This window comes from Thamnophis elegans, chromosome 15 (genome assembly GCF_009769535.1).
Source record: "Thamnophis elegans isolate rThaEle1 chromosome 15, rThaEle1.pri, whole genome shotgun sequence".
In the NCBI taxonomy this organism is placed as follows: Eukaryota; Metazoa; Chordata; class Lepidosauria; order Squamata; family Colubridae; genus Thamnophis; species Thamnophis elegans.
The window spans coordinates 44,558,364-44,571,057 of record NC_045555.1 but is presented as its reverse complement, the minus strand read 5'-3'; the positions used below and the strand labels follow the sequence as shown (position 1 = coordinate 44,571,057).

The following is a 12,694-nucleotide window of genomic DNA, read 5'->3' as shown; positions in this document are numbered from 1 at the left end:
AGCTGAGTGAAAGGGCTCCAGCTGAATAGTAAAGGGCACATTTTACATGCAAGAAGACCCAATCTCTGCCATCTATTTGAAACCCAGAAAGACGGCTTAAGGCTTTGAAGCTGCTACTAATGAAAAGCAGAAAAGTCTGAACTTTTCATCTTCTCAAATCTAAATATCCCCCCAAAAAAGTAACAGCCAGAACTGTGCAATTCTTGTGCGCCACTAAGAGAACAATAAGCAAGCTTAGCTGAAATGTACAGCTTAAATAAATCAGGGATTTTCAAATGTACCCCGGTAGGTGTGGGTTTTCCCAGCATTTGTAACACCGTAAGTGAATATTAGCCGACTGTGTCCCCTTAGGAAATCTAACATAGGCTGCTTCACAGCACCATTGAAGAGTTCTTCTTGTGTTGTTTTGGGCCCAAATACCTAAAAAAAAAATACAAGAAAGGCCTTTTAAGTTTTCAATTATAAAAACTGCAGAAAACACATTGAGTCTTCACTTTTAAAAGCTTAATTGTTAAATATCTGTTAAACATGCATAACAATTTCTTTTTTTTTTTTAATGTGTTTTTATTTTCCATTTTCATACAGTCACATATATACTGTGCAGAACCGGGGCCTTATAACTTTAAACAATAAACACAGCCATTCCTCTTGTCAATAATACCCCCAAAAATAGAAACCCAATGTACCTCTTCGACCCTCCATACACCCTTTCTTTCGCCCCCCCCCCCCTCCAACTTTCATATCACTGATCAGGAAGCTGGCCATACCTGGGAAAAAGTAAATTTCTGCACCAGTTGCCGCAGGTTTTTTTCACTAAGACGAAATGTCTTGGAGCCCTTAGGAGCTTTTAATATAATACTTGTTGAGTCAACCACAGAAACACAACCCTATAAGAAAAATGAGGGGAGGGGGAGAGAGGGGGATGAATCCTTTAGAGCCAGGCAGATAGCATAATTTTAATGAAGTTTTGCTTTTAGCTCTTTCGGCTGAACGATACCTCAGCATCATGTTCTTTTTCCAACTCTAAAATTGGTTTGACTCGAAGACAAACGTGAATTCGTTCTTTGGATTCCAGGCTCTCTCTCTAAGGAAAAGAAAAAGGGATAAAAATCTGGTTCGTGCCCAATGATTTTCGAATGCCCCAAACTTACAACTGCACAGAAGTTTTTTCCCCCTTAGTCAAGCCTTTTCCTAGTCATCTCCTTTCTCTTCATCTCTCCTGTACGCAGTGAATAAATATTTCAATTATAGCAAACCTTTATTGGTTCTTCACTATGAAAAAGCCCACCAGCTTATCCTAAACGTACTATATTAATATCTCTCATTTTTGTGCAACATGACAGCCTGCAAAATACTACTGTCAGCTGTTTTAAAAAGGGCATTGCACTACTGTCTCAAGATTTTAAGTCTTTGAATGTAGCTCAAGGCTTGACCACTGAAAATGATAACACTTAAATTTAAGGGCAGATGGCGCTCCCCATTTGGTTCCACATAAGAGCCGAGGTGACGCAGTGGTTAGGGTGCAGTACTGCAGGCCACTTCAGATGACTGTTATCTGCAGTTCAGCGGTTCAAATCTCACCGGCTCAAGGTTGATTCAGCCTTCCATCCTTCCGAGGTGGGTGAAATGAGGACCCGGACTGTGGGGGGCGATAGGCTGACTCTGTAAACCACTTAGAGAGGGCTGAAAGCCCTATGAAGCGGTATATAAGTCTAACTGCTATTGCTATAATTTCTGGAATATGTTATCCTAGTGTTGATTTTTGCCGCCATATTTTCAGGTGTGTCTTTTGCAGCAGCAAAACAGCAACTACGTGCTTTTCTACCCTAACAACAAACTACCAGATGAAGCCCTGACGATCTACTTAAACAATAATTTATTGCCCTGTAATCCCCATCCAAATTACCTCAAAGTAACATTGGACTGGACTCTCTCCTGTAATACAACTTTTAAAAAAAAATAAAGATTCAAACTGTGTTAAGTCTGCTGCGAACAAATGACTAGTGAAATCAAACTATGAAATCCATACTACCACATTTACTCAAATTTCCTAAGCCATAATTTCCATGGTAATATTTAAGACTTTTCTTTTTAAAAAATCTTCCTCTCCCTGTGAAACAGGATCTTTGAGGGGAAAAAAAAGGAGATCTCGTTTGTGTTAAGAGCCTGTTTCCAGTTCATAATAACATCTACTGATTATAATTTTTCTTAGCTGCTGTACATACTGTACTATGAGCCGAGGTGGCGCAGTGGTTAAATGCAGCACTGCAGGCTACTTCAGCTGACTGCAATTCTGCAGTTCGGCTGTTCAAATCTCACCGGCTCAGGGTTGACTCAGCCTTCCATCCTTCCGAGGTGGGTGAAATGAGGACCCAGATTGTTGGGGGCGATATGCTGACTCTGTAAACCGCTTAGAGAGGGCTGAAAGCCCTATGAAGCGGTATATAAGTCTAACTATTGCTATTGCTAGATAGATGATAGGTAGAAAAAGAGAGAGAGATGTAGGTGGGTAGGTATAGATACATAGATAGATCATAGATTGATAGATCGATAGATTGATCAATAGATAGGTGATAGATAGATGATACATAGATAGATAGATAGATAGATAGATAGATAGATAGATAGATAGATAGATAGATAGATAGATAGATAGATAGATAGATAGTTAGATAGATAGGTTGACTCAGCCTTCCATCCTTCCGAGGTGGGTAAAATGAGGACCCGGATTGTTGTTGGGGGCGATATGCTGACTCTGTAAACCGCTTAGAGAGGGCTGAAAGCCCTATGAAGCGGTATATAAGTCTAACTGCTATTGCTATTGCTAAACTGCATAATGTTTGCAATTGATTTTAATTGATTTATGATTGTTCATCACCCCAAAAGTCACTTGACTTTGATATGGGTGGTCATAGAAACTGAGTAAATACATTTCCAGTGTTTGTTCTCTTACCTGGCTTGTATTGAAAGTTGAAGAAAAATCACCGTATAGATTTTTTTTAACATCCATAGCATCCACAGGTCCGGTCCTTGGAGACAGCTCAACTGCTGAAAGAAAGGAAGGTCTCGACACTGCCTGTTTATCCAGATCTGCCTCCATTCTATTAGAATACAAAAAAAAGGAATTTGAAGGTAGGTTAGCAATAGCAATAGCAATAGCAGTAGACTTATATACCGCTTCATAGGCCTTTCAGGCCTCTCTAAGCGGTTTACAGAGAGTCAGCATATTGCCCCCAACAATCTGGGTCCTCATTTTACCCACCTCGGAAGGATGGAAGGCTGAGTCAACCCTGAGCCGGTGAGATTTGAACCGCTGACCTGCTGATCTAGCAGTAGCCTGCAGTGCTGCATTTAACCACTGCGCCACCTTGGCTCTTAACCAAGGTTAACCAAGGCACTGTAAAGTTGACAATTACAGCATAGATGTATTTTTACAAACACATGCAGCTCTACATGGGGCTACCCCTGAAAAGTGTTCGGAGATTACAATTAGTCCAGAATGTCCAGAATGCAGCCGCGCGAGCGATATTGGGTGTACCAAGGTACACCCACATCACACCTATCCTCCGCGAGCCGCACTGGCTTCCTATTGGTCTCCGGGCGCAATTCAAGGTGCTGGTTATCACCTTTAAAGCCCTACATGGCTTAGGACCCGGATATCTGCGGGACCATCTTCTGCCACATACTTCCCAACGACTGATAAGATCGCACAGGGAGGGCCTTCTCCGGGTGCCGTCAGCCAGACAATGTCGGCTGGCAACTACCCGGGGGAGGGCCTTCTCTGTAGCCGCTCCGACCCTTTGGAATAAACTCCCCCCAGAGATCTGGACCCTACCCACTCTCATGGCCTTCCATAAGGCTCTTAAGACCTGGCTATCCCGGCAGGCCCCGGGCTGTTAAACTCACGATTGAGTTCCAGCCCCGATTTAGACTGGGTGTACGTTGTGGTCTTTTTAATAAATGTTTCTGTGTTTTTAATTTCTATTTTTTAAATGTATTGTTGTAAGCCGCCCGGAGTCCTTCGGGATTGGGCGGCCTATAAATTCATTAAACATCAAACATCAACATCAGCAGATCTTCCCCCTCTTATTTTTTCCCCACAACAATTCTAATCATTGGCAGTACAAAGAGCATTTATAACAACAACCATTTATTAAACTTCTATGCTGTCCCATTCTGAATAACAGTGCGTAACATAATGTGCAAAACAAGGTTTTGATGGGAAAAGCTAATCAAGGAGAGAAGCAACCTAGAACCCAGGAGAAATTTCCTGACCGTTAGAACAATTAATCAGTGGAACAACTTGCCTCCAGAAGTTATGAATGCTCAGAAGCTGAAATACACCAAAAAAAGGAAGAGTGGGAAACGGAGGAGAGAAGAAAGATGGGAAGAGAGGGATAGGAGAGAGGGTAAGGGGGGAAGATGAGGAGGATCAGGAGAAGTGGAATGAAGAGAGAGGAGAAGGAGAAAGGAAGGGGAAGTAGAGCAGGAAAGGATGATGGAGGGAAGAAAGGAGGTAGGAGAGAGGTAGAAGAAAGAGGTGTATGGAGAGCAGAAGAGCTAATAATGGGTTTTTATCTTTCTGGGCGTTGATGACAAGAGGAACTGATGTAATTACTACTTAATACAATAGGATACTAGCTATGTAATAGTATACATGTGATTGTATGTTATGAAAGTGGAAAATAAAAAAAGTATACTTAAAATAAATAAATAAATACAGAAGTTATGAATGCTCCAACACTGGAAGTTTTTAAGAAGAGGTTGGATAACCATTTGTCTGAAGTGGTGTAGTGTTTCCTGCCTAAGCAGGGGGTTGGACTAGAAGACCTCCAAGGTCCCTTCCAACTCTGTTATTCCATTCTATTCTATTCTCAGACAAATCCCTCCTTAGATCACACAACATGAACAAAACCAGAAACACATTCAGACCTGGAAGGTTTTGTTTCGAAAGCTTTACAATGAAGGTATTACTGATGTACACGGTATTTGGGTCCTTTCTTAGCCTGGTCTACCTTGAAGGGCTGCCACGTCTATAGCATTTTGTCCAAAAGGAATATACAACTCATTCCAAAGACTGTTTATTGAGAAGCAGCCCCTATTAGGTTCATAGTGCTCACCCCAAAGTCTGCAGCTTTGCTGTCTTGCCTTTTGGTCCCTTATCGCTGCCACTAGCTATTATGGTTTATTAGGTTTATGGTTTATTAGATTTATATGCCGTGCTTCTCCCAAGGGCTCAGGGCAGCGTACCAAATTAAAAGAAACACATAATACAAAAGTTTTTTTAAAAAAATTAAATAGAATATCCCAAACCCAATTAAAATTGACAATGACATTTTTTTTTAAACAAATTCGAGTTAAAATTAACAGTGATCAATAATTTATTTTGTTTTGTTCAGGCCAGGCTGGCTTGCTGGAAAAGCCAACTTTTTAGGGCGCGTCAGAAGGACCGGAGGACGGGGATTATGCGAAGCTCCGGGGGCGGCTCATTCCAGAGGGAAGGCGCTCCCACAGAGAAGGATCTCCCCCTGGGGGTCGCTAGCTGACACTGTCTGGCCGACGGCACCCTGAGGAGGCCAACTCTGTGGGATCGCACTGGACGGTGGGAAGCTACCGGTGGCAGTAGGTGGTCTCGCAGGTACCCTGGGCCTAAGCCATGGAGCGCTTGAAAGGTCATAATTAGTACCTTGAATCGCACCCAGAAGACAACCGGCAATCAGTGCAGGCCGCCTAAAAGGGGTGTAACATGGGAGCACCTAGGTGCCCCCATGATAACCCGCACAGCCGCATTCTGGACCAGTTGAAGCCTCCGGGTGCTCTTCAAGGGCAGCCCCATGTAGAGAGCGTTACAGTAGTCCAGGCAAGAAAGGACGAGGGCATAGCAATAGCAATAGCAGTTAGACTTATATACCGCTTCATAGGGCTTTCAGCCCTCTCTAAGCGGTTTACAGAGTCAGCATATCATCCCCACAGTCCGGGTCCTCATTTCACCCACCTCGGAAGGATGGAAGGCTGAGTCAACCTTGAGCCTGGTGAGATTTGAACAGCCGAACTGCAGTCAGCTGAAGTGGCCTGCAGTGCTGCACTCTAACCACTGCACCACCTCGGCTCCATGAGTGACTGTGCACAGAGCATCCCGATCTAGGAAGGGGCGCAACTAACTATACTTGTTTAGGCCTATTATATTATATTATATTATATTATATTATATTATATTATATTATATTATATTATATTATATTATATTATATTATATTATTATTTCAAAAAACGACTGGCTCATCTTATCAGAAGGCCTTTAAACTAAAATTGAAGGGGAGGGCGGGCAATCTTCAAGAACTTTAGAAACTAATTCAAAGGAAAAAGCACTACCAATTATACAAGGAGGTAGGGAATAACGAAGAAAAAATAGGAAAAACCTAATGAAGTAGAGTGACGGGAAGGATGGAAATCCCAGTAGCAAAATAGGAGATATAAGAAACATCCCCAAGACCCATAAAGCATTAAAATACCCATACTCAAGTGCTCAAAGTTTGGGGGGAACAGGGGGAATTCGAAGTACTGGTAAATATGATATAGTTGCCATTCCTGAACCATATTGGGATGAAACTCATCACTGGAATGTACTGATGGAAGAATACAAACTATTCAAAAGAAGCAGACCAGACATGGAGTTGCATTATACATAAAAAAATCACTACATCTTTACAGAAATCCAAAAAAAAAAACCACCAAGGATGAAAACATCCCAGGATCCATATGGGTCAATATAAAAGGAAAAAAGAAGGACATTGCTGTAGGCATGTACTACAGACCACCCAATCAAGTAGAAGATGAACTTTTTGCTAAACAGCTAACGAATGTATGTAGGAAACATACCATAATAGTAATGGGTGACTTTAACGGTTCCACCACAAATGCGCGTACGACAAAAGCGTGTGTGACTAAACCGCGCCGTCAAAACCGCGCCGTCAAAACCGCGCCGTCAAAACCGCGGAGACGAATGAGCGCTGAAGCGCGCCGACAACAGCGCGCCGACAGAAGCGCGCTGTAACATAACCCTAAACCTAACCCTAAACCTAACCCTAAACCTTACCTTAACTTAAATCGCACTTCTGTCGGCGCGCTGTTGTCGGCGCGCTGTTGACATTGCGGTTTTAGCACTGCGCTTTTGTCGGCGCGCTTTTGACGTTCGCGGTTATGTCGTGCCACAGACTTTAACTGCCCTGATATCAACTGGGAGATGAACTCTGAAGAAAGTATCGTGTTTCCCCGAAAATACGACATGTCCTCATAATACAGCCATGCCACATTTTTCTGGTGGGCAAAAATATAAGCCCCCCCCTGCCCCCCCGCATATAAGCCCCCGGGAAAACCCCCCACCTCCGGCCAGGCAAAGCGCCGCTCACCAACCTAGCGGTATCCCGAAGGTGCCAAGCCGCGGGAACCTGGGGGGAGGCAAAGGTGATCGCGTTGCTTGGCGCCTTTGGGATACTGCTAGGTTGGTGAGCAGTGCTGTTCCCAGCTGAAGAGGGGGGTTGCCGGGTGGCTGCTGTCTTGCGAGAGGGCTCCCAAAGAGCCGGGCACAGCCTCATGTGCGAATGTCTGTGTTGCGCTGTCGCAGCAGCGCAACACAACAGCCATGAAGCGACCACGCTCACGAGCGGCCACCCGGCAAACCCCCTTTGCAGCCGGGCACAGCACCATTCACGGAATCTGTCTTTGGTGCATATGCTCTCAGTGTACATAAAAGAGAAGATACATTCGTCAAGAATCACAAGGTACATTTCATGATAGTCACAGGATACAAATAAGCAATCAGGAAACAATCAATATCAGTTTAAATCAAAAGGACACAAGCAACAAAGTTACAATCCTGCAGTCATAAGTGGGAGGAGATGGGTGATGGGAACGATGAGAAGACTAATAGTAATAGCAATGCAGCCTTAGTGAATAATTTTGACTATGGTGAGGGAATTCTTTGTTTGGAGGGCAGAGAGCGTTACTACTTAGCAATGAGGAAGGGAGCTTAGTGTGCAAACCTCACTGGGTTTGGTTATAAGTCAATTGATTTATAGGTAACTTTATTGTCCAAAGTTAATGAGTTTGGTCTAGTGGTTATATTCCAGGTTAGAAACCGGAAGGTGAGTAATTTTGGGCCAGTGAGGCTCTCTGGAGCCCTAGGAAGAATGCAATTATTTCTGAAAATACTTGCCAAGAAAACTACAGGGCCTCTGGCCATCGACTCGGACTCCTCCCACCCCGCTCCCCAAACTGTGCAAATTCAGGGTGTTAAACCGGTAATAAAGGAATTCATTTCCACCAAAGAAAATATTCCAAGATTATCAGTCAAATATATTATTTTTCAAATAGATTATACAGGGCGGGGCATAACCTTTTCCTAGGGGGTCACAGCAACACTTGTAATAACAACACAAATAATTCATACACCATTCGAAAGCCCATCAAAAACTGAGTTTATTGACACGATTTAATAGTCAGTATGACCACCATTAGCCCTTTGAACAGCATTCAAACGAGGTGGATTGATAAACGTCGCTCCAGCATCGCGAGCCTCTCGAAAGGCAATGCATTTTATTCTGTCAATGATCCTTTGTTCTTCCGAATCGAATTTTCCAGCCATTCTTAAAGCAAATTTAACATTTAATAGCTCATTCAATTCAGTTTTTTATGGGCTTTAAAATGAGGTGTCACGGAAGTTGTAAACTGCTGTCGATCTTGCTGTGACCCCCTAGGAAAAGGTTATGCCCCACCCTGTAATATGGTTTCAAATATTCAGAACAATGCGCGTGAACCTAAAAAAGAAAAAGGATTCAGGAAAAGTTCCAACTCAGTTTTGGGTTTCATAAAACTGGAATTGAACTGAATCCTGGCTGTATCTTTCAGGGAGGCGAAAGGGAGCATTGTTTTTTTTTTTATTATTTATTTTAAACACATAAACATGTCAACAAAAACAAACACATGACTCAAAACAACATAGGAACAAGAAGTTTCATCGTATATCATACAGCAGTTCCGAATTGGTTTCTTTGCAGTTAGTGTTTTCCCTTCTATACATTTCTATCTTGCGTTCATAATCTCCTTGTTCGTTATCCATTTTTATGTACAATTCTATATTTATTTATACTTAGCTATTTATAACCAAATATTGTTTACCTATAATGTGCTTTATATTCTTACTATCATTTATTCTTTTAAATACAATTATAGGTATACATTCACATAGTTATTCTTTTTCTCTGCCATTCTTATACTTTGGTTATCCCATTTAAAAGGTTATAATATACAGCAGTGGTCCCCAACCTTTTTATCGCCGCGGACCAGTCAGCCTTTGATAATTTTACCGTGGCCCGCTGAGCGCGCGCAGGGGTGGGGGGGCGAAAATGGGGGGATACAAACATACTTTTTAAATCCACCTTCCCAATTCAACACCTGAATCATATCCCACCTTCCATTTTGTATGTAGATTTTAAGGAATAAACAGCTGAATTAATCAAGGTCAAAGATAAAAAGAGCAAGGGCAAAATTAAATAAGCCAGAGGATAGCAATGTAAAAAGAATACAGTATTAAGCCCATTCACTCTATCTAAGCCCCCCCACCTCACAAGGTTGTCGTGGGGGAAATAGGGGGTGGGAGTATTAGGTATCTTCACTACCATATATAAAAGGAGATACTATCTTAAATAACAAAGTGGGCCCCCACCTCCAAAATATACTAAAAGAAAAAAGATTCCATGTGCTCAACTAATTTTTTTTTAAATCATCACTATATTATGGACTACAGACATATATATATATATATATATATATATATATATATATATATATATATATATATACATACATACATACATACATACATACATACATACATACATATACATACATACATACATGCATATATACATACCGTACGTATGTACGTACGTATATATATAATGTCCAAATAACAGGAAAAGCGCTTCAAGGACCAAAGTATATTCCTTTTTTGCAGCCTTAAGAGAACTCTCGTTTTTTGAGGCTCAGAACCAGGCATTCTCGTGGGCTGCAAAAAGGGTTGCAACATATGCAACATATCAGCATGTACAAAATATACAAAAGATAGAAATATATTACAGATTGGGCGGGGGGGGGGGGAGGTCTTGAACTGCAAAAAGTGTATATATATATTCAAGGACAGCCCACAGTGGAGGAAACCGAAGGGAACTCGGATTTATGGGTATAAAAGCACATTATCTCGTCGCCCGCACCAACTTGGTCGTGTTGACGCTACTTCCCTTTAATTTCCACGGGAGAGAGCCGAGCAAAGTCTCCGCTGATGAAACTTAACAGGAGGCGGCGTGGAAGCCCGGGGAGAGGGAGGGAGGGAGAGGGAGGCGACGAGGCAGAAACTTCTCGCGGAGAAGGGGCGTGTTGTGGCGGGGGAAGCGGCGAGAGGGGGGAGGACGCCGTCCAGCCCCGCCTGCCACGGGCGCCCTCGGCGGAGGGAAGGCCCTGCGGAGAGCCGAGAGGCGCCCGAGGCTCCCGAGACCGAAAAAAGAAAGAGAGTGGCCTCCAAGGGCTCCGCTTCCAGCGCATGGTCCGCCCCCTCCTCGCCTCGCTTCCAGGCGAGCCGACTGAGGCGAGAAAGGAGAAAGAGGCGGAGGCGTTCACTGAGGGGACGGCTGACTCGGGGAGGGGGCGGAGGTGGTGTAGTAGCGGGGGATTCTTCCTCCTCGCCTCACTTGCTCCTGTGCTTCCGCGCAGCTCCCCCCCTCCGGCGACGGCGCTGCATGAGTGAAGAGTCGGCCGTTGCATGGCCCCCGGCCACTGCGCGGCCCGGTGCCAGGTACTCCACGGCCCGGCACCGGTCCGCGGACCGGGGGTTGGGGACCACTGATATACAGTTTGAGTTGCTTTGTTTACCATCCCTAGCGCCTGTTGTGACACCACCTTATTTTCCCTTTCTTTTCTCCCTCCCTTCCTTCTCTACTTCCTTCCCACCCCTTCCTTCTTCCCTTACCTCTCCCCTACCCCTACCCTCTCTCTCTTCCCCTTCCGGCCCTCTCTCCTTCTCTTTTGCTCCCTTCCTCCCTCCTCTCCTTACCTCTTTCTTCTTCCCTTACCTCTCCTCCACTCTTCCTCTTCCTTTCCTACTATCTCTCCTTCTCCTTCTCTCCCTTCCACCCACCTCTCCTTACCTCTTTCTTCTTTCCTTGCCTCTCCTCCACTCTTCCTCTTCCCTTCCTACTATCTCTCCTTCTCTTTCTCTCCCTTCCACCCTCTTCCCCTTTCCCTCCCTTCTTCCCTCCCTTCTCTACTTCCTTCCTCCTCTCCTTCCTTCTTCCCTTACCTCTTCCCTACTCCTGCTCTCTCCCTTCCCCTTCCTACCCTCTCTCCTTCTCTTTCTCTCCCTTCCACCCTCCTCTCCTTTCCCTTCCTTCCTCCCTTACCTCTTCCCTACTCCTGCTCTCTCCCTTCCCCTTCCTACCCTCTCTCCTTCTCTTTCTCTCCCTTCCACCCTCCTCTCCTTCTCTTTCTCTCCTTTCCATCCTCCTCTCCTTACCTCTTTCTTCTTCCCTTGCCTCTCCGCCACTCTTCCTCTTCCCTTCCTGCCCTCTCTCCTTCTCTTTCTCTCCCTTCCACCCTCCTCTCCTTTCCCTTCCTTCTTCTCCCCCCCCCCTTCTCTACTTCCTTCCTCCTCTCGAAAGGGAGCGTTTCGTTTACTTACTTTTACTTCCAAAACTATCGGAGCGACCGACGAGAAAAAGGGATCGAGTCAGGAATCTGGGGTTGGGGGGGGGGGCGGCTCCGTTCTTCCCCCACACTAGAAATCGGGAATCACGTCCTGGGATCCTTGGCGTCCCATTACATTAACAATCCACCTTCTCCTCCTCCTCTCCCCACGATAAAAATTGTTCTCCCCGCTGCAATGCACGCTTCAAAACCGTGCAAAAGTCGGGGGCACAGCAGACACACACGCCCCCCACCCCACATTCACAGCCACGCACGGAGCAAGCGCGTCATTCGCTTTAAGGCAACTGAATCGCGGGTTTTTTTTCAAATCCAGCCGCAAAGGCTGATGGGAGCTAAACGTCTAGGCCGCAAAGGACCGTGGGAAGTGTAGTTTCTTCCCCCCCCTCTTTCTATCTCTGCGGTAGAAGTCTTTGCGGCTCGTGGTATGGACGTATTCGCCGACTAGCATGAGGACTAGCATGATGCGGTGGTTTTAAGGACCGGCACAGAGACACAACGTGTCGGTTCTGGCCAGAATTCCCGCAGAGGGTCTTTTGCAAACAGGCGTTTGCAAATCTTTGGAAGTCCTGTTGGATTTGCTTCTTAAGAGAGGCTTGAATGCAGGGTCAACTGCGAGGCTGTTGAAACTTAGAAGCCTCTATTCGAAGTAAAGAGGAGGAAATTAATTTAATTTAATTTAATTTGTTAGATTTATAGGCTGCCCAATCCCGGAGGAATTGAAGAGAGGCACACAAAGAATTCCTCCTTATGTGCATTTGGGGTCAGTTAATAGCAATAGCAGTTAGACTTATATAACTTCTGCGGCGAAGTTTTTTTTGCTTCTGTGCATGTGCAAAAAAGCATTTATAGTACTGTGCATGCACGCATAGCGCACTTCAAGCACATGCGTGCACAAAGTGGGCACACCCCCAGCATGTCCCTGAGCAGAACGGCAGTA

General features: G+C 44.6%; 1 protein-coding gene across 1 annotated transcript in view; it reads right to left on the bottom strand.

The window, feature by feature from the left end:
- The window catches only part of KIF20B (kinesin family member 20B), an 84,507-nt gene extending 72,443 nt beyond the window's left edge, over positions 1-12,064 (bottom strand). The window contains exons 1-5 of the mRNA XM_032232352.1: positions 11,732-12,064; positions 2,954-3,101; positions 998-1,084; positions 768-887; positions 282-420 (exon numbers count right to left, since the gene is read on the bottom strand). Coding sequence (XP_032088243.1) covers positions 282-420; positions 768-887; positions 998-1,084; positions 2,954-3,100 — 493 coding nt within the window. The 5' untranslated portion in view covers position 3,101; positions 11,732-12,064. The remainder of the gene's footprint in view (positions 1-281; positions 421-767; positions 888-997; positions 1,085-2,953; positions 3,102-11,731) is intronic.
- Positions 12,065-12,694: the final 630 nt, after the last annotated feature.